Genomic DNA, 23241 nt, shown 5'->3' on the forward strand with positions numbered 1-23241 from the left:
AGCCTAGTGCTTGTGTTTTAGCAGTATTGAGGGAGTAGTAGGACAGCGCCCCGTATTCTGTAATGAGTTGCATAACGTGGGGTAGTGATTTTATTGGATTTGTAATGTACAGCAAGATATCGTCTGCAAATGCACTGATTTTAATCGTCCGTCCGTGCCAGTCCACTCCCTCTATCTCTTGGTGGGTTCTAATTGCCGTAAGTAGTGGCTCTAAGGCGAGCACGTAAAGCAGGGGTGACAGAGGGCACCCCTGTCTCGTGCCGTTGGTAATATCAAATGGTGCGGACATGAAGCCAGCCTGTAGGACTTGGGCTGTGGGGCGGGAGTATAGGGCAAATATTTGCTTGATGAATTGCTGCGGGAACCCAAACCTTTCCAATACCCGGCGGAGGAAGAGCCAGCCCAGGCGGTCAAAGGCTTTTTCGGCATCTAGAGCTAGGAGTAGACCGCCGGGACCAGCCCCCCTAATCCTTTCCAGAATTAGGGACAGTTTTCTGTTATTGTCTGTCCCTTGTCTCCCCAGTACGAACCCAGTTTGGTCGTCATTTAGCAGTGTTGAGAGTAGTTTGTTCATCCTGGTGGCCAGTATCTTAGCGTAGATCTTAGCATCAGAATTCAACAATGATATGGGCCTGAAGTTTTTGCATTGGTCTGGGGGTTTTCCTGGCTTAGGTAGGGTCACTATTGTGGCTAGAAGCATCTCAGGGGGGAGTTGACCCGTGTCCGTTGCCGTCCTAAACGTCCGCTCCAGCCACGGAGCTAGTATGTCTGCGAATGTTTTGTAATACGAGTTAGGTAGGCCATCCGCCCCGGGGGATTTCCCCACTGGCAGCTGTCGGATTGTGTTTAGTATTTCATTTACGGTGATTGGTTCAAGTAATGTCGAAAGTTGTGAATGGTCTAGCTGTGGTAAAGGGAGTTTTGCCAGGTATGTTTTAATCAAATTATCATCTCGAGGGGCTGTTCCGGGACGGTGTCCTAAGTTATAAAGATCTGCATAGTATTTTGCAAACTCTTGAGATATATCTAGGGGATTTTGAATCTTTTTTATGGTCTGTGGTGTGTAAGTAGGGTATCTTGGAGTGTGCTAGCTTCGCTTTTAGCCGATTGGCTAGGTATTTAGATGCTTTCCCACTATGGTGGTAAGATGTTGCCCTCAGTTTTTGCAAACAGTATGCAGTTTTCGCTGCATTCAGTTCTATGAGTTGGTTATTTAGTGTCTGTATTTGTTCCAGTAGGGCTGGGGATGGGTTAAGTTTATTTTGGGTCGTCGCTATCGCCAGTAGCTTTTGGCATTCTAATAGGGTTTTCTGTCTGTTCTTTTTGAGGTAAGAGGAGCGCCTAATGAAAAGTCCTCTTACGACAGCTTTGTGTGCTAGCCATACATGTTGGTCCGATACCTCCCCATTAGAGTTCTCTTTAAAGTAATTCGCCAAGTCTTTGTGTACTTGCGACGTGAATGTGCGGTCGTGCAACAGCGACTCATTCATCCGCCAAGTTCCTCTCCCCTTAAATTGGAAAGAGTCGAACAGGGTTAGATAAACTGGGCTATGGTCCGACCAAGTTATTTCCCCAATGTTACAGCTAGAGACTTGTGCTAATGTTTGTTGGTCCACGTAGAAGGTGTCGATCCTTGTGTAAGTGTTGTGAACTTTCGAGTGAAACGTGTAGTCACGCTCCCCTGCATGAAGAACCCTCCAACTGTCGTACATATTGTGTAGTATGATTTTTTTAGAGAGTGTTTTACATATGGAGACCATCTGTCCTCGCCTTACTCCTTGTGGGAGCGCTGTCGTGTCTTCCTCTGGCGATGTAATAAAATTGAAGTCGCCGCAGAGGATCAGCCCCCCTAATTTGATCAGTTCAATTTTTTGCATGAGACGGTGAAGGAAGGTCTCTGCCCCTTTATTGGGGAAGTACGCTGAGACCAGGGTGTACTGAGTGTTATTGAAGAGTCCCACCAACACGATGAACCTGCCCTGTGGGTCTATTAGTGTTCTTTGCTCAATAAATGCTACATCCTTGTGTATTAAAATGGATGTCCCCTTCGTTTTGTTCGCGGACAGCGCATGGTATTGATTGGGGAAGTATTTGGTGTATAATTTGGGTGTCTTAGTGTTTTGGAGATGCGTCTCCTGGATACAAGCGATGTCTATCTCTTTAGATCTAAGTTCTTGCAATAAAAGGCGTCTCTTGCCTGGTGTGTTTAACCCTTTTACGTTATAGGTGACCAGTTTCATGTTGGGGTAAAGGTGTTTCTGTGCTAATTTTGTGCCTCCATGGCTTCTTTAAGTGTACTATGTGTTTTGCGGCATTTTTGAGTGCCCAACTTTGGTTTTGGATAGAGGAATGCGTTTTCTTGGGGTGTAACAAGTTACTAGTATGTCGAGAGTGAGGGGTGTAGGGAGGGGTCAGAACAATCAATGGGTGATGTACCCAGACGGGCTCCCATATTCGGGGCCGCGGTCCGCCACCTAACCAGTAGGTGCGGGTAGTGGAGGGGGTGCAGGTGGTGCCTATTAACATGTTTGTCATTCACCTAGGGGCCTCAGAGCAGTTTTAACAGTAGATTGTACAGTTTAACCAAACAGTTATTACTCAAAACATATACTGAGTTTAAAGGCAAAAGAGCCAACACATTTTGACACCGTTACTGAGATAAGTGACAAGGTCACTGTGCACAGTTCATGCCCTTATGCGAAATCCGTTTTGTGTAGGGCAGAGTCAAAGTCTAACCAGCTGTGATAGCTGCCAATGTTCCGGGCTTTACGTCTATACGACCATAAACAGTTCGAACTTGTGCTGTGCATTAAGGGTAATAAGTTCTGTTGAAGTTTAGCAGAATCTAAGGGTTGTCATGTTGATTAAGTGTGTGTGTGCTTGTGTAATATATTTACGTATATCTCGAGCTCTTCACTGAGAGGACCATTCTGGTGACATTCTTGGAACTTTCGCCGATTTTTCAGGTCCACCGGGAGGCAGCGGCAGTCCCCAGTCCTTCAGCTTACGGATGCCTTGTGGTAAACCTGCAACCATGTGGACCGCACCTTGATGCGAGATGAGGAGTTTAGCAGGATATCCCCAGCGATAGCTTACATTTTGTTCTCTCAGGGTCGTGGTGATGGGCGACATCGATTTCCTGAAGTGCAGGGTTTCTGCTGATAAGTCCGCAAAGATTTTAATAAATTTATATTCTTCAGGCATGCCTGCAGTTCTGCTGGCTTTCATGATTTTGTCTTTGGCGTGAAAGAAGTGAATTCTAGCGATCACATCCCTTGCTGCTGTAGGCGGTAGATGTTTAGGCCTGTGCAGTCTGTGCGCTCTATCGATTATAAGTTGATCAGGGTGGATTTCTGGGGTAAGAGCTTGGAACATGTCGGACAGATAGTTATGGAGGTCAGCCGTCTGGACAGATTCTGGGATGCCCCGGAACCGGAGGTTGTTTCTCCTCGCTCTGTCTTCCATATCTGCTAGTTTGAGTCTGTGTGCTTCCACAATGTTGTCCAGTTCTTGGATTTTGTCCGCCAGGCTGTTATGGGCCACAGCATGTTCGTCCAGTTTCGTTTCGATTAATGCGGTGCGGTTACCTATCTCCTGCACCTCTTTATGTAATTCAGCTTTCAGCTCCTGAAGTTGCTTCTTCATATTCTTTTGTATATTGGCTGTGAACTCTTCCATCATCTCCCTTATGCCTCCCATCGTCAGGGGCTGTTCGTCTGGTGTGCGAGAAGGTGATGCGTGCGGTGAGGGGGAAGTTTCCCGCCTTTCTTGGGCATCGCCATCTTGTGCAGGCTCCTGATTCTCCCTCAATCTGGAGGCCGCAGTTTTCGTCAAGAAGAATGAAGCTCTGTCGGGTTTTCCCGCTTTGTTTTTCTGTCTGTGCGACATGGTGGTTGCTTCCCCCGGTTAGTATATGTGTTTGTAGCAGGTTTTGCGCTCAGCGTGCCGTTTATTTTTGCTCTTTTGGTCTCTATAAGTCGGAGCTGATCTTACATGCATCCGCTCAGCTCCAGCAGCAGGCCACGCCCCCCACTAACCCTAAGATTTTTGAGAGTACTGTAAAATGTATGGGCTGTTTTCACAATTGGTCTTCATAGAGTGGCTAATACTCAAGATGCCCTTTCCCATCAAACAGAAAAAGGCCCTTCCAAGAAATCAGTACCACCATGCCATTCCTCTCTCAATGCAAAGGATCATGGAAGTCTAGAGGACAAAAGGATCACTAACATTCCAGGCTTCTCTCAGGTAACTTTACCTTGAAACCCTTCTTTTACCAAACACCATCATGAGAGTAGAAAGATTCGTGATAAAGCTGCAGAATTGGCATCGGAATTTAGTTTTAAAACCATTTATTGTAAACGCAGTAAATATGTTTCCGCTGTTTAATATTTTGTGTGATTGTTATCAATATAAACTTGCAATAATATGAGCCTTCTGTAAGATGTAAAATAAAAAAAAAGAAATGTATTAAAGACGGGAGTTGAATATTATCCCACTCTAATTATCCACCCCCACTGGTTCTTAAAAATAAATAAGCAGACTGTCCAGTGGCCTGGCCGCTTTAGTGATAGGCACCTGCTATTGTAGTGGTACCTGTCACTATGTGGCTTTGATGCCAGAGGTGGCTAGTGCGGGGAAGCTAGGGCACGGGGGAGGAGGGAGCAGTCACACAGAGGGAGGTAAGTAGGGAACCACATACTTCAACCCCTTAAGGACCAAACTTCTGGAATAAAAGGGAATCATGACATGTCAGACATGTCATGTGTCCTTAACCCCTTAAGGACACATGACATGTGTGACACGTCATGATTCCATTTTATTCCAGAAGTTTGGTCCTTAAGGGGTTAAGGGGTTAAGCAATCTGACTACACCTAGGGTAATGGAGTTCTGACAACTTTAAGCCCTGGTGTAAACAGACATATCTAGCATATCATAAAAACCAAAGGAAAAAAAGGTACCTGCGCTCTTTCCACATCCCTATGTATTTTTAAACAAATTGAGGTTTTTAAAATAGTAGAAGTGGTGAGAGCAGACACAGAATAAATTATCAAATTAGTTACCCCTATGTTATATTAAAATCCTGTAGAGACAAAATCAGGAAAAACAGACATAGGGTAATAACGTACAGATAATTAATAAATAAACAAATAAATGTGTAAACTCACATATTTCTGAGCCACTTAAAATAAAAGCTGGCTCAGACTAAGAACGTGGAATGGATTGATGTAGTGATAGCTGAAATCAACTGCTTGCTCGTCCTTTCTTTAAAAAATCCAGGATGCAGGATCTTAGTAAAAGATTTATTATTCCAGAGTAAAAACAGCAGCAAAAATAGAGGTCAGCAATCTCACTCTCCACACACTGACGCGTTTCAGCCAAAGCTTTTATCAAAGTGCAAGTCCATTCAGTCCATTCTTAGTTTAAATAGGAGCCTTTTCGTGCCTTTTTTCTGTTCAGTATTAGGCTCCTCCCCTTCCATTCAGACACAACCAACAGTTGGGCATCCTAGCGTCCATAGTAACCTTAGTTTACTTCCGCGTTCGTCAAAAATGACGTGGGGAGGGTCTTCTTGCTTGTGCTGATTAGTCTTTAATGTTGCAAAAAGAAACTCCTACTGCAACATACTGCATACATATTATCAAAGTCAGTATTTATAGATATTTAACTAATAAAAATCACATAGTTTTTAATACAATAAATTTTATTGTATTAGATAAATTTGAAAAATAGTAAAAATACATTGAAAATATCAATGTTAATACACAAAATGTACAAATTCATGCCTCAGATAAAACCACATACATTTCCTAAAAATATTTAACTAATAAAAATCACATAGTTTTTAATACAATACAATTTAAATATTTTTAGGAAATGTATGTGGTTTATTTGAGGCATGAATTTGTAAATTTTTTGTATTAACATTGATATTTTCAATGTATTTTTAATATTTTCCTAATTTATCTGATTGTTGGATAATATGTTAGTTTTTCGTTTGTATTCTGTACTTGACCTATTCCCTCAGCATTTCTGTGTCTTTAAATAGAATAACATGATATTATCCCCCTTTTTTCTATTAATCTATTTTCTGCGTGTTTCTGTAGGAAAAGGAAAGATTACATTTTTATGTATTAGAAAACTTAGCTTGTTGTAATATTAATTTTAAAGTTTGACTGTGATAATATGTATGCAGTATGTTGCAGTAGGAGTTTCTTTTTGCAACATTAAAGACTAATCAGCACAAGCGAGGAGACCGTCCCCATGTCATTTTTGACGAACGCGGAAGTAAACAAAGGTTACTATGGACGCTAGGATGCCCAACTGTTGGTTGCATCTGAATGGAAGGGGAGGAGCTTATTACCAAATGGAAAAAAGGCGCAAAAAGGCTCCTATTTAAACTAAGAATGGATTGAATGGACTTGCACTTTGATAAAAGCTTTGGCTGAAACGCGTCAGTGTGTGGAGAGTGAGATTGCTGACCTCTAGTTTTGCTGCAGTTTTTACTCAGGAATAATAAATCTTTTACTAAGATCCTGCATCCTGTTTTTTTTTAAAGAAAGGACGAACAAGCAGTTAGCATTTGATTTCAGCTATCACTACATCAATCCATTCAACGTTCTTAGTCTGAGCCAGCTTTTATTTTAAGTGGCTCAGAAATATGTGAGTTTGCACATTTATTTGTTTATTTATTAATTATCTGTTCGTTATTACCCTATGTCTGTTTTTCCTGATTTTGTCCCTACAGGATTTTAATTGAACATAGGGGTAACTAATTTGATAAATAATTCTGTGTGTGCTCTCACTACTTCTACTATTTTATTTATTTATTTATGTGTGGAGTGACCCACTTTGGTGATTGTAGCACTCTGTTTTATATTGTCTTTTTAACCTAATATATACACCTATTTTTACTGAAATTGAGTTTTCTAGTTACCTTCAATGGCCATGAGAGGGTATGCCCACCTGCCACGTCAAGGCAGACCTCTTAGGTGGGTCCTAGCAGTAGAAAGAGGGAAGTGCTCATGCCATTGTATAGAACACTGGTGAGACCTCACTTGGAGTATTGTACGCAGTACTGGAGACCGTATCTTCAGAAGGATATTGATACTTTAGAGAGAGTTCAGAGAAGGGCTACTAAACTGGTTCATGGATTGCAGGATAAAACTTACAAGGAAAGGTTAAAGGAACTTAACATGTATAGCTTGGAGGAAAGACGAGACAGGGGGGTTATGATAGAAACCTTTAAATACATAAAGAGAATCAATACAGTAAAGGAGGAGACCATATTTAAAAGAAGAAAAACTACCACAACAAGAGGACATAATCTTAAATTAGAGGGACAAAGGTTTAAAAATAATATCAGGAAGTATTACTTTACTGAGAGAGTAGTGAATGCATGGAATATCCTTCCATCTGAAGTGGTAGAGGTTAACACAGTAAAGGAGTTTAAGAATGCATGGGATAGGCATAAGGCTATCCTAACTATAAGATAATGCCAGGGACTAATGAAAATATTTAGAAAATTGGGCAGACTAGATGGGCCGAATGGTTCTTATCTACCATCACATTCTATGTTTCTATGTTTCTATATTTCCTAACGCTAACCTTTCGCCTTGCTTCCTTGAGCTTCTGGCAAAAATATCTCTAATGAGACAGAAAGGGGTATTTTTGATATACATCCCTACATGCTTATTAACCCTTAATAGGGAACACAAAGGATGGGCACTTTATTTGTTTTCCTGACACTATAGTGATCCTTTAAATGAAAATTGAGAACAATTAGACAATAGACAAAGCAACCATCTACAATTTCGATCTGCCAACACAATGCCTAGGAAGCTGTAATGTATAAAAAGAGGTATTGAGACATGAACAAAATGCCATTTTGCCGAGTTATAAGGTCATACTTTGAGACTGGAAGAAAGATGTTTTCTCTTAAAACAGAGGAAATGGTTCTTTACAGAAACAACAATAAAGATGTGGAATTATCCATCCATAAAGGTTGCCTTATCAGATTCTGAAGATATCTTTAAAACGGCATGGATATTTTTGGGGGAAAGCTGAATATTCAATGATATAATCAATATGCATGTGAACAGATTATTGATGAAAGGAAAAATCTGACTGCCTTAATAGATCCCCTCCCATTTTTGTGGCATTATTGTCCAAATTGACGTTTGGCAAAGTCAAATTGAATGTTCTGCCTTCTTTTGGACCAATGACATAAAAAGATGTCTTTAAAAGTTGATATCAATGGGCTTGTGTCTATTTTCAACCTAGATTACTATGTAAGAGTAATTTTCCTGCATAGTATGCAGGCTGTATGAAAGCAATCTGCTGACCTACGGATCTGCTGATAGGGAGCTGCACAGTTGGAACAGATCCTCTTACCCTTTACCAGAGAGACAGATACAGTTATAATCTTAGCGCCTTTGTTATCCCACAAAATAAACAAACTAACTTCCCATTGTGTGTGTTTACCAATTAACTAACATGTCTAACTTACCGGCAACCACAGGTTCATTAACAATCTGCTGGACGGCAGTACTAGAGAGAAAAAAAACGCAATGTGAATCCAAATAATAGAAATCAAATGAAAGATAGCCATTTATATTATATAGAGAGGAGGAAGGTGAGAGATAGCTGTGTATATTATATAGAGAGGAGCAGAGCGAGAGATAGCTGTGTATATTTTATAGAGAGGAACAGAGTGAGAGATAGCGGTGTATATTATATAGAGAGGAGCAGAGTGAGAGATAGCTGTGTATATTATATAGAGAGGAGCAGAATGAGAGATAGCTGCATATATTATATAGAGAGGAGCAGAGCGAGAGATAGCTGTGTATATTATATAGAGAGGAGCAGAGCGAGAGATAGCTGTGTATATTATATAGAGAGGAGCAGAGCGAGAGATAGCTGTGTATATTATAGAGAGAGGAGAAGAGTGAGAGATAGCTGTGTATATTATAGAGAGAGGAGCAGAGTGAGAGATAGCTGTGTATATTATATAGAGAGGAGCAGAGTGAGAGATAGCTGTGTATATTATATAGAGAGGAGCAGAGTGAGAGATAGCTGTGTATATTATATAAAGAGGAGCAGAGTGAGAGATAGCTGTGTATATTATATAGAGAGGAGCAGAGCGAGAGATAGCTGTGTATATTATATAGAGAGGAGCAGAGTGAGAGATAGCTGTGTATATTATAGAGAGAGGAGCAGAGTGAGAGATAGCTGTGTATATTATAGAGAGAGGAGCAGAGTGAGAGATAGCTGTGTATATTATATAGAGAGGAGCAGAGTGAGAGATAGCTGTGTATATTATATAGAGAGGAACATAGTGAGAGATAGCTGTGTATATTATATGTAGAGGAGCAGGGTGGGAGATAGCTGTGTATATTATATAGAGAGGAGCAGAGTGAGAGATAGCTGTGTATATTATATAGAGAGGAGCAGAGTGAGAGATAGCTGTGTATATTATATAGAGAGGAACAGAGTGAGAGATAGCTGTGTATATTATATGGAGAGGAGCAGAGTGAGAGATAGCTGTGTATATTATATAGAGAGTAGCAGAGTGTGAGATAGCTGTGTATATTATATAGAGAGGAGCAGAGTGAGAGATAGCTGTGTATATTATATAGAAAGTGGCAGAGTGAGAGATAGCTGTGTATATTATATAAAGCGGAGCAGAGTGAGAGATAGCTGTGTATATTATATAGAGAGGAGCAGAGCGAGAGATAGCTGTGTATATTATATAGAGAGGAGCAGAGCGAGAGATAGCTGTGTATATTATAGAGAGAGGAGAAGAGTGAGAGATAGCTGTGTATATTATATAGAGAGGAGCAGAGCGAGAGATAGCTGTGTATATTATATAGAGAGGAGCAGAGCGAGAGATAGCTGTGTATATTATATAGAGAGGAGCAGAGCGAGAGATAGCTGTGTATATTATAGAGAGAGGAGAAGAGTGAGAGATAGCTGTGTATATTATAGAGAGAGGAGAAGAGTGAGAGATAGCTGTGTATATTATAGAGAGAGGAGCAGAGTGAGAGATAGCTGTGTATATTATAGAGAGAGGAGCAGAGTGAGAGATAGCTGTGTATATTATATAGAGAGGAGCAGAGTGAGAGATAGCTGTGTATATTATATAGAGAGGAGCAGAGTGAGAGATAGCTGTGTATATTATATAGAGAGGAACATAGTGAGAGATAGCTGTGTATATTATATGTAGAGGAGCAGGGTGGGAGATAGCTGTGTATATTATATAGAGAGGAGCAGAGTGAGAGATAGCTGTGTATATTATATAGAGAGGAGCAGAGTGAGAGATAGCTGTGTATATTATATAGAGAGGAACAGAGTGAGAGATAGCTGTGTATATTATATAGAGAGGAGCAGAATGGGAGATAGCTGCATATATTATATAGAGAGGAGCAGAGCGAGAGATAGCTGTGTATATTATATAGAGAGGAGCAGAGCGAGAGATAGCTGTGTATATTATATAGAGAGGAGCAGAGCGAGAGATAGCTGTGTATATTATAGAGAGAGGAGAAGAGTGAGAGATAGCTGTGTATATTATAGAGAGAGGAGCAGAGTGAGAGATAGCTGTGTATATTATATAGAGAGGAGCAGAGTGAGAGATAGCTGTGTATATTATATAGAGAGGAGCAGAGTGAGAGATAGCTGTGTATATTATATAGAGAGGAGCAGAGCGAGAGATAGCTGTGTATATTATATAGAGAGGAGCAGAGTGAGAGATAGCTGTGTATATTATAGAGAGAGGAGCAGAGTGAGAGATAGCTGTGTATATTATATAGAGAGGAGAAGAGTGAGAGATAGCTGTGTATATTATAGAGAGAGGAGCAGAGTGAGAGATAGCTGTGTATATTATATAGAGAGGAGCAGAGTGAGAGATAGCTGTGTATATTATATAGAGAGGAGCAGAGTGAGAGATAGCTGTGTATATTATATAGAGAGGAGCAGAGCGAGAGATAGCTGTGTATATTATATAGAGAGGAGCAGAGTGAGAGATAGCTGTGTATATTATAGAGAGAGGAGCAGAGTGAGAGATAGCTGTGTATATTATAGAGAGAGGAGCAGAGTGAGAGATAGCTGTGTATATTATATAGAGAGGAGCAGAGTGAGAGATAGCTGTGTATATTATATAGAGAGGAACATAGTGAGAGATAGCTGTGTATATTATATGTAGAGGAGCAGGGTGGGAGATAGCTGTGTATATTATATAGAGAGGAGCAGAGTGAGAGATAGCTGTGTATATTATATAGAGAGGAGCAGAGTGAGAGATAGCTGTGTATATTATATAGAGAGGAACAGAGTGAGAGATAGCTGTGTATATTATATGGAGAGGAGCAGAGTGAGAGATAGCTGTGTATATTATATAGAGAGTAGCAGAGTGTGAGATAGCTGTGTATATTATATAGAGAGGAGCAGAGTGAGAGATAGCTGTGTATATTATATAGAAAGTGGCAGAGTGAGAGATAGCTGTGTATATTATATAAAGCGGAGCAGAGTGAGAGATAGCTGTGTATATTATATAGAGAGTGGCAGAGTGAGAGATAGCTGTGTATATTATATAGAGAGTGGCAGAGTGAGAGATAGCTGTGTATATTATATAGAGAGTGGCAGAGTGAGAGATAGCTGTGTATATTATATAGAGAGGAGCAGAGTGAGAGATAGCTGTGTATATTACATAGAGAGCGGCAGAGTGAGAGATAGCTGTGTATATTACATAGAGAGCGGCAGAGTGAGAGATAGCTGTGTATATTATAAAGAGAGGAGCAGAGTGAGAGATAGCAGGTTATATTATATAGAGAGGTGCAGAGTGAGAGATAGCTGTGTATATTATATAGAGAGGAGCAGGGTGGGAGATAGCTGTGTATATTATATAGAGAGCGGCAGAGTGAGAGATAGCTCTGTGTATTATGTCTTAACTAAAATATAAGCTAAAATATACTTACGTGTTGTGTCCTTTCTTACAAAGAAATCCTAAATATATAAATAATAAGTTAAATTCAGTTACTATAACTATAGAAGGCGTGGCAGATGTGTCCTAATGTGTTTTACACCCCACCTCCTATAGAATGTAAGCTCGATTGAGCAGGGTACTCTTCAACCTATTGTTCCTGTAAGTTTATTTGTAATTGTCCTAGTTATAGTTAAATCCCCCCTCTTATAATATTGTAAAGCTCTACGGAATCTGTTGGCGCTATATAAATGGCAATAATAATAATAATAATAATGTGCTATTTTTAATAAGCACTTTTTTTGTTGCTTTGTAATTTTTTTGTTGTTGTTGTAAATATTAATTTTCATGAGATGCAGGTAGCATCAAGTAAGGGTGGGACGCGCAGTTCCCTCCTTTCACAGTCGATAAGTTTAAGATTTTAAATGAAGACTTGAGAGACTCGCAGGTCTCATATGAGCGGTATGTAAGCAAGAATGAGAGATGCGCAGGTCTTGGTTTTTGCAGATAACTGTAGTAGGATGCACAGGTCACATTTAAAAGAACCATGCATGGAACATTGCAAAGAGTCTCTTAGATTAGGGGTTTGCGATCTGTCTCCTTGCGTATGTACAGTGAATCTATCTAGAGACCGTCTTGTAGTGGAGGGAAGGTGTCATGACAAGTGACCCCAACACGCAGAATATAATCCAAATAGAAAATGTATTACCGGACCCAGGCCCGGACTGGCCATCGGGCATACCGGGCAAATGCCCGGTGGGCCGCGATGGCCGTGGGGCCGAGGCCGGCAGGGGAGATCACAGGATCTCCCCGTCCGGCTCCTGCAGGGCCAGCGCTACCCGAGCGCCGGCCCTGCTGTTTGTCTCCATGGGCCGGTGGGGAGATCAAAGATCTCCCCACCGGCCCAAAGGCACTGAGATGCGGCCGCCTGGGGAGTGTGGGAGGGAGGGAGGTAGGAGAGAGGACCGACCGGCGGAGCTCTAGCCAGCAGCTCCGCCGGATCCTCTTGCGGGATTCTGAGCGTTGCCGCGGTTACCGCGGCAACGCTCAGATCTCGCGAGAGTGAACTCTAGCCTGCAGGGGCTAGAGTTCACTCTCACCACTGGATCACCAGGGAAGGCAGCACCCTCCATTACAGCACGGCCCTCCTCATGACAGTACGCCCCCCCCCCCCACCCTCCCAGGATAAAGGTAAGAAAGGAGGGGGGGGTCATATAACTTATTTTTTTTTAACATTTTATTAATAAAAAAATATTTTTAAATTTAAATAAAAAAATACACTCACACACACACAGCACCCCCAGACACACACACAGCACCCTCAGACACACACAGCACCCAGACACACACAGCACCCCCAGACACACACAGCACCCCCAGACACACACACAGCACCCTCAGACACACACAGCACCCCCAGACACACACACAGCACCCCCAGACACACACACAGCACCCTCAGACACACACAGCACCCCCAGACACACACAGCACCCCCAGACACACACACAGCACCCTCAGACACACACACAGCACCCCCAGACACACACACAGCACCCCCAGACACACACACAGCACCCCCAGACACACAGCGCATCCCCAGACACACAGCGCATCCCCAGACACACAGCGCACCCAAACACACACAGCGCACCCAAACACACACAGCACCCAAACACACACAGCGCACCCAAACACACACAGCGCACCCCCAGACACACAGCGCAGCACACAAACACACATCGCAGCACCCAAACACACACAGCACATCCTCACTCACGCGCAGCACACAAACACACATCGCAGCACCCAAACACACACAGCACATCCTCACTCACACACAGCACCCTCACTCACACACAGCACCCTCAGACAGACAGCACCCTCACTCACACACAGCACCCTCAGACAGACAGCACCCTCAGACAGACAGCACCCTCGCTCACACACACAGCACACACACACATATATATATATATATATATAATGTATAAAATAACCCTCAGTGAGTTAACAGACAAAGAAAATTAGAAACCTAGAATAGAATGTGACGGCAGATAAAAACACCCTCACACACAGCACCCCTCTTGCATACACACACACTGCGCCCCTCACACATACTATACATCCAAATAAATATATATATATATATACATACACACTACAGCACCCCTCACACTGCACCACTACACACATTACGCTCCAGACACATGCTAGATCCCTTACCCTATATGTTGACGTTTTAGCCGCGAGGCAAATAAGGCATTTGCCTTAGGCGGCATTTTCCAGGGGGCGGCAAAAAAAGACACCCCCAAATGCCCAAGGCAAATGTCTTGTTAGCCCTGCGGCTAACAGACATGCCGGCGGGCTGCTGGGTGGTCGGGAGGCGCGGGCGGCTGGCGAGGGAGCACTTCCTCTGAGCTGTCTGCTCAGCCCCCTTGAGCGCCGCAGAGTGAGGCTGGGAGCCGGAATATGACGTCATATTCCGGCTCCCAGCCTCACTGCGGCGCGCGAGGGAGCTGAGCAGAGTGCTCAGAGGAAGTGCTCCGTCGCCAGCGCCCCCGGACCGCCCATCAGCCACTGGACCACCAGGGAGAAAGGTGACCCCCCCCCGCATTCCCAAAGGTAAGGAGGCTGGGGGGGTTAAAGTAAAAAAGTGTTGATGTGAGTGAGTGTGTGTGTGTGTGTCTGTTAGTGTGTGTGTCTGTTAGTGTGTGTCTGTTAGTGTGTGTGTGTGTCTGTTAGTGTGTGTGTGTCTGTTAGTGTGTGTCTGTTAGTGTGTGTGTGTGTGTGTGTCTGTTAGTGAGTGTGTGTTTCTGTTAGTGAATGCGTATCTGTCAGTGAATGTGTGTGTGTACTTAGAAGGCGGGGCGTGGGGAAGGGTTGGGTGGGGGTGGTGCGGGGGGGAGGGGGGCGCCTGAGTTTTGTCCTGCCTAGGGCAGCACAAAACCAGGATACACCTCTGCCTATATGCACTCTTAATCCTCTACACACACACACACACAATCTCCTATACACACTCTGGGTCCTTTACACAGTAGATCTCCTACACACACACACACACACTGCACCACCTACACACACACACACACACTACATTCCTTGTCAGCAAACACATACAACATTCTCTAAACACACCCTCTCTACAACCCCTACACACACTACGTCACCTATATACACACACACTATAGCCCGTATGCACACACTCGCCTCATCCCCTATAACACTATGCCCCCTATACACACACTCTCTACAGCCCCTAGCCACAAACACAAATTAAATTGACCTATTTACACAATACCACACCACACTCTACACACACGCAATCCCACAAGCAGGCTCCAAACATATGCACCATGCACTTTCCTGGCCCTTTTGTCCTCTGGTATCCCACTTGTGGAGACACCAGAGACAATTTAAAAGCAAACACAGCGCAAGCATGTTATTAAATTTGCTTGCGCTGCGTAGAACAAATTCAGGGCCTTTTTCTAATGCCAGAGCTCTTCAGCTGGGCTCTGCGCATCGAACTAACATGCTCACTTTGAGAGGGGGCGTGCTTGTCATTAGTGATGACAAAACACACCCTCTCTGGCCCCGCCCCCTTCTTAGTGGGCCGCTCTGATTAAAAAATGCCCGGGCCTAATTTTTTTCCCAGTCCGGCCCTGACCGGACCTTAGAATGGCCGGGTTTAACGTAGATAGAATAGTCGAGTTATAGCCAAAGTCAAGGAAAACCAGAGATCAGGATAATGATAAGTAGTAGCCTAGTCAGGCAACCAGAAAACAGGATAAATGAGAAAACAAGCAGATTCAGGATACCAGAAAGTAGAATAGTCACTATAACACTAGCCAAGTCAAATACCAAAATACACAGACAGAAATCAATATAGCACTATAGGGAACAACCAGTGAACCACAATAGGGCACCGAATAAAAGCACAAGGTGCTCTTTTATAATGGAGCATCTTTTGCTTTAAATTCATGCCCCCAAAATGTCCGGGAATGTGGAATATTTATAATTTTCATGCGCCGCGTCATAAAAGGGGGCGTACGTGGAGGGTCTGGAGTCCGACATGATTGCTGTCACTGGTAAGAGTCAGCACCTGGAGCTCCTCATTGCGGGTCCGCGGGAGTAAGGTAAAGTATCATGACAGAAGGATGGTGGGGTGGGGGAAGGAGGGGAATGAAAGAAGAGTAAAGGAGAGTAAAAGATAGGAGAAAAAAAAAGGGGGAGACGAGTTAGGGTATCTCGTTAGCGGTACTTATCCCTTGTTTGGGGAATGATACCTTATGTATGAAATGTCATAGTGTAAGGTGCCATCTTAGTGATTGAGTTTGCTAGCAAATCCTGTTCCTGCTGTAGTCAACAACCAGTTTGCCCAAATGTCCAGGTATTTTTGTGTCTTGTCAGCTGACTTCATGTATGAATAGTTATAGGTGCAAAGACCCAAGCGTACCAATAGATCTAATACCCAATCTTGACGTAGAGAGAGATAAAATACTTAACAAGTATTGGATAAAAATATTTGGCTAAAAAATATTATAAAATAGAAATAGATGTAAAACTGAAAATAAAAGCATGTCAGGAATGCAATACCAGTTGGTTAGCAGTTTGTTGGCTGTTTCTTGGGTTTTGCTAAAGACTGAACATCTGTGTGTTAGGTAGCATATTTCTTCCCAATCCCCGTTACCAAACCTGTTGTATAGGGATGTTTCTCATTTCCCTATAAATTTTGGTGATTCTATTGGAATGAGCATTTGCAGCATGGAGTATAGAGACATGCCATGCAAGAGAAGCTCTGGATCAATGCATGTCTGTTCAAATAGTGTGGGTGCACGTTTCAGTGCCTGTCCCTGTGGTAATGTTTTGACAAAGCTTGTCAGCTGTTGGTATTTGAATAGTTGTATAAAGGTTGGGGTCGATTACCCTGAGAGGTCAGGGAGGGATTTCAGCACCGTCACAGGGTGTGGGTGGCATAGGCTGGGCAGTGAGTCAGTAGAGAAGTCTTTAAATTCGCTAGGGTCTAGGCCCATCTTGAAAGTGGTGTGTGTTAAAGGGAGTAGTGGTGATGGATATGAGGTAAGGCCGCTCATTCCCCCTAGCCCGTGCCAGACCTGTAGTGTAGTGTAGTCAACCACTGAATCAGGGCTACTAGTGTGCCTATATCTGCTTCCTCCACTGTTTCCAGAGTTTTTTCACTTTGCTTTTGGACCATTCCACTATCCGAAGGAGATGGCATGCGGCATAATAGAGAAAGAAATCCAGCATTGCCAGACCTCCCCTTTCCTTGGGCTGCGTTAGTTAGTCATACTTTAGTCTAGGTTTTTTTTCCTTTACATACATATTTCTCTAGTGCCATATGTAGGGAATTAAAGTAGGACCTTGAAATCAAGATGGGGAAAGCCTGCAGGAGATATAGCAGTCGCAGGAGGAAGTTCATTTTAGCTATTTGGATACGGCTCAGTCACGTGGTGTGCGAGTAAGACCATTCCTGCAAGTCCCTCTTAAGCGTGCTTAGCATTGGCTCAAAATTATCTTTAATAGGTCTATTCTATTCTTGGTTAGCTATATGCCCAAGTAGCGTATTTTAGATTATGCCCATTAGATTCTGCCCATTAGAATCTGTTTCGAAGCGATTCAGCTTGGTCCCTGGGCATAGACATATTCAGGACAAAGGACTTGGAGAAGTTTATTTTCATATTGGAGACTCCATATTCTTTAAATGCTTGTAAGATGTTTGGGAATTAAATTTCTGGGTTTGTGATAAAGAAGAGGAGGTCATCCGCATATGCTGCAAGCTTTGTAATGCATGGTCCCCTTCTCTGCAACTGTGATGTCCGGATTTCATCTTAGTGCTGTCAGGAGGGGTTCAAGGGCAAGGATGAAGAGCAGCAGAGATAGGGGGCATCCCTGGCATGTGCCATTGTAGATAGAGAATTCCTCTGTGAGGGTGCCATTCATGATCACATGTGCCTTGGGCTGCCTTGCAGAATAGGAGAAAGAAGGAACAGAGTACTTGTAAAATAGGAGAAAGAAGGAGCAGAGTACTTGTAAAAAAGGAGAAATGAACAGAGTACTTGTAGAATTGGAGAAAGAAGGAGCAGAGTACTTGTAGAAAAGGAGAACGGAACAGAGTACTTGTAGAATAGGAAAAAAGAATTAGCAGAGTACTTGTAAAAAGTAGAAAGAAGGAGCAAAGTACTTGTAGAATAGGAGAAAGAATGAGCAGAGTACTTGTAAAAAGTAGAAAGAAGGAGCAAAGTACTTGTAGACTAGGAGAAAGATTTAGCAGAGTACTTGTAGAATAGGAGAAAGAAGGAGCAGAGTACTTGTAAAAAGGGAGAAAAAAGAAGCAGAGTACTTTTATCCAGCCCCTCATGTGCGGTCCCAGCCCTAGGAAGAAGTCCTCCAGTTTTTCATCAGACCCTTTCCAGATTACAAGGATGCCATCAATATACCGACGCCAGAGCACCAGATTTGCCCCAAATGGATTGTCTGCCCAGACAAATGTCTGTTCCCAACTGTCCATAAAGATGTTAGCGTAACTAGGTGCAAATCTGGTGCCCATAGCCGTACCCTTGATCTGTAGAAAAAACTCATCATTGAACATAAAGAAATTATGTGTCAAAATGAACCAATGGCATCAAGCAAAAATAACCTAAAATTGGAATCTAAGGTTTCATCTCCCTCAAGTTTATTTCTCACTGCTTCTAACCCTTGATTGTGGTCTATCACTGAATATAAGGAACTTACATCTAGCGTAATCCAGATGTAGTCCTTATGCCATTCAATCGAGTCTAGTTCTTGTAGTAAATGTTTTGTGTCCTTTAAATAAGACTTAGCCGCTTGGGCATATTTTTGCAATGAATGGTCTATAAATTGAGATAATTTAGATGTGAGGGAGTCGATTCCACTTATTATTGGCCTTCCAGGTGGATTTGTTTTTGACTTGTGCACTTTCGGGAGGAAGTAGAAGGTTGGGATTCTAGGGTGTTCTTTAAAAAGGAACTTATAGGTGTTAATATCAATTGTATTGTTAGTATCCGTATGAATACTCTATGGTTTTCACACCATTATAGAATATTAAAGAGTGGACTTCCTGTCCGATAAAAGGTACATTCCAAAAAATCCAGCAATGTTAAGCCAAATGGTTATTTTACCATGAGGACAATACGTGCAATTTAGTAGATGTCACTCTTAGCTCCTTGCATTGACATTGATATACTAAATTCATTTTTAATGAGTCCACATAACTGTTTTTTAGAATAAAGCCCCATAGAAGCAAGATTAAACTGCTACGGGACTGCGAGTAGAGAATGAATCTAGATATCTATTTGTTTACTCGTATTATTATTATTACTGGCATTTGTGTATAGTGACACAATTCAAGCACCCAACCAATGAAATACATCTAGACTTATTCCTTTAAAAACTGATGATGGTCATCTATGTTATATTTATGCTAAATGAACAACTTATAATGCTGGATGTGTATTGCCTGTGCTTGACTTTTCTATTCCTGTTAAAAAAAAATAAAAAAACACTTTCTAAAAAAGTAAATAAAAACATCCTGAAGGCAGCTAAAGCTCCATTACCCTATAACGTTTGCAAGATTGGATACAATCCTACCACTTGTCTACTTTTTGCACCTGGATGCAGGGCTGCCTATACCCTCTATGCTGCCCAAGGCCAGTTTCCTCAATACATCCTGGCATGTCATATATAAGAAGTTTGGTGTTTGGGTTTTGTGATTGGTTGGATAAATGGGACTAGTTTGAGTTATGTGATGGATGAATGTGAGTAGTTTGGAGTATGGTGGTATGGTAATTATGACTAGGTGGGTGGAGAGTAAGTGACATGCTATTTGGCCAAGTGTGTGAATGTGACATATGTAAAACTGGGAGGTGAGATAGGACTGACTGGGTGGATAGGGGAATATGACCGGTTCAGAGTATGTGACTGGTTAGGTGTCTGAATGGCAATTTGGATGTAGGAACATATTTGTGTGAAATGATAGTGACTGCATGTGAATAATGCGTGCATTTGCTTAGAGTGCTAGTGTGTGAATTTAGTAGTGTGTTTCATAGAGTTCCAGTGTGTGTGTGTGTGTATGCAGGATCATATTTGTGTGAAGTTTTCTTGTGCATGTGTGGGTATTTAGTGTGCATGTGTAAGTGTGTTTGTGTACTGTGTTTCCAATTTCCAATTCCTATTTGCACCTCTCCACCCCACTCTATTCACTTATTTCTCGCTCACATGTGTTCCTCTCTCCCTTTCCCCAATTATGCCCCTCAAACCATAACCCTCTTTCTCCAATTGTTTCCCTCTTCTCATTTCCCTCTTCCCTCACTTGTACACCTCTTCTTTATCCTAATACCTCACTTGTACCCCTAATATTTCCCCTGTCCCTCACTTGTACCCCTCTTCTCTTCTCCATCCTTCATTTGTTAAGTGATTTGTTATGTGAATTCCTCTTCTTTATTCCCACTTGTTAGTTTTACCAATCTTCATTATTCTGATTTCTATGTCCCTCCCTTGTTTCTTTTTTCTCTCCCACCTTCAATCACCTATTCTGCTCTTCTGTCCCTCTGCCTCACAATATTGTTCTCCTATTTTCCACACCAATTATTGCCCTTTGCTCACTTGTTCTCTTCTGTGCCTTCTCATTGTTATCACTTGTTCTACTGTAATTGCAGACAACTGGAGATCCAGGAGGTTGTGCGTGGTTATGACTCTGATGTCATCTTCATGCATTCTCCTGCAGTTCCCTAAGCTGCATGTGTGGGAGAGGAGCTATTCTTCTTCTTTCCCGGGCACTTCTGGTATAGCACCAATGACACACGGTTCCAACCGTGTCACACTTCTCCTGTGTGCCACCCCAACGACAAGGCAGCACATGGGGAAATGATGGCCCTGTCTAGATGTCTGGTTCTGAAATACAAGCTTTAGAGCACTATTTAACTCACCCATCGGAGCAGTTAACAAAGATTCTTACCTTTTCTCAAGATTAGAATTCCACCCACGACAATCAGAAGGAACACAAATATGATTGGAATGATAATTTGATATATTGGTATTTCATTTGCAGCTGATGAAAAATGATTGCATGGAGAAAAGATATGGAAAAGTATCACTATTTAAATAATTATACACATTACAGAAATAGAAAGGATGTAGAAGTCAAGGGGAAGAAAAGGAAACAGATAATATCATTGAAAGATTACAAAGGCAAACAAGCAAAAATAACAAAAAACTTGTGGACTTTAAAAGTAAGTGTAGTATTTACACTTTTTGTCCAAAATTTTCTAAAACTTTTATTAAACATCTACATGTTTACAATGTTATCTGTAAGTATTGGTTTTTTTTAATTTCACCTTGTTGTAATAAATGCAAATTATATTTTTAATTTTTTTAACATTTGTTGGTGTCATAGACCATCTAGTAAAAGTACGAACAGGGGTACTGTTTGCCAGACTGACAAATTAGCTTTGTGCAGTGCTCAAAGCAGTGGTGTATTTTGAAATGGTGCTGCCCTAGGCATGACAGATCTCAGGCCCTAATTTAATTTTACTCGCCCCTTCCTGCCAAGGCCACACCTCTTCCTGTTAATTTACACACATTTTGACTGACAGATACACACTCATGGACAAGCACACACTCTCAGATACACTGACATACACACACATACACTCACTAATTTGACACAATCTGACACACATACAATCATTCAGACACACACTGACAGACGCATACACTCACTGACAGATGCACCCACACTCAGACACACACACTCACCTTCACTGACACACATACTCACTCACTCACATTCCCTGACACACACTCACATTCACTGACAAACACACACATTTTCAACACTCACAATTATTATTTAAAAAAAATAAAAAATTAAATCCATCCAGCCTGGGTGGATTTTTCACCAGGGATCTAGTGGGTTGCCGGGTTGCTGGACAGGAAGGCGGGCAGACGTGCAGGCAGGTGGGTGGACGACCACTCTAAGTTGTCAGCGTGGGAGCTCTGAGCTCTCTGCTCAGCTCCCTCGCGTGCCACAGAGTGATGCCGGGAGCCGGACTGACGTCATATTCCGGCACCCGGCATCACTGTAGTTCGAGCTGGGCAGGAGAGTTTAGGGAAAAGTGCTCCCTCGCCGCCCGCCCAGGAAACAACTGGCTGCCTGCCCCAGGTGGGGCTAAAGGTGGGCAGCCGGCCAGATTTTTGGCCCCATAAAATGAAGCAAACAAGGGATTAGGTCTCACCTGCTGGCTGATGTCATCAATGGAGGAGCCTGCATGGAGCCGAGCCAGTGACAAGGAACTTCGGTGCTGGACTCAGGTAAGAGACAGAAGGTGTCACGCGGGGGGGGGGGGGGGGGGAGGGAGGGCTTTACAAAGGGGGAAGCTATAGTGCCAGAATCATTTGTTTGTTTTCCTGGCACTACAGTTTCCCTTTAAATCCTTTTAAATACCGCAGATTAACAACCTCACTCAGGCGCTGTATTTCTAAGTGTGCCCCAAGCCAACTGCACAAAAAAAAACAAAAAAAAAACAAAGATCCACATGTATGCTTTCATTCCTGAGGGTCAGACTGATAGTGAGCTTGGTACATATCCGTTAAAATTGTTTAATACCGCTCCTGAGCCCAATTGCGCTAATATGTGGTAATTTTAAATATGCCACTGTTCTCATCCCCCCTCCCCATATCAGTGAGACCACTGGGATCTGAAAAGACCCTGGTGAGTTATCTCTGATTGCTCCCTGCTCTTTAATCAGTGCTCTGATATGCCAACAACCCAGTAGTAATTACTGTGTGTAGGAGCTGCAACATGAGAGGGAGATCTTCCTCTCATGCTGCAATCATACTGTACAGAGTGCTCACAGAGCCTTTTGTACAGTGTGAGCTATGCAATCAGATCCCACTTGGTGTGTAGAAATGATTGCATGTAAAACTGCAAAAAATGGGTTTTAATATATATGGGTATACTTAAACAGAAAGGGTGAAATTGTAGTAATTGATTCGTGACAAGTGCCAAAAAGTCCTTGGTCACAAACACGTTGCAACTTAAAATACCCTTGGTCCTTAAGAGGTTAATCTATTCACATATAGATAAAGGGACCCTCTGGGCACAAAAACTATTACATCTTCATGTAAAAGGTTTGATGTATAAATGCTGCTCCTTTTGTTTGACAGTGTAAAACTAGAGGTTGTCAACCAGTTCCTTCATATTTTGAAGTTCATCACACACAGCACAATGA

The 23241-nt window shown here is 42.4% G+C and overlaps 1 protein-coding gene across 2 annotated transcripts in view; it reads right to left on the reverse strand.

Annotated features, from left to right (window-relative positions):
- The window catches only part of LOC134601517 (uncharacterized), a 70940-nt gene that overhangs the window by 7301 nt on the left and 40398 nt on the right, over window positions 1-23241 (reverse strand). Inside the window, exons 5-7 of one of the 2 annotated variants that reach the window (XM_063446024.1) lie at window positions 20967-21059; window positions 11967-11994; window positions 8507-8547 (exon numbers count right to left, since the gene is read on the reverse strand). In XM_063446024.1, coding sequence (XP_063302094.1) covers window positions 8507-8547; window positions 11967-11994; window positions 20967-21059 — 162 coding nt within the window. The remainder of the gene's footprint in view (window positions 1-8506; window positions 8548-11966; window positions 11995-20966; window positions 21060-23241) is intronic. The other variant, XM_063446025.1, reaches the window with a different exon arrangement.

The sequence above is a fragment of the Pelobates fuscus genome, chromosome 3 (genome assembly GCF_036172605.1).
Source record: "Pelobates fuscus isolate aPelFus1 chromosome 3, aPelFus1.pri, whole genome shotgun sequence".
Classification (NCBI taxonomy): Eukaryota; Metazoa; Chordata; class Amphibia; order Anura; family Pelobatidae; genus Pelobates; species Pelobates fuscus.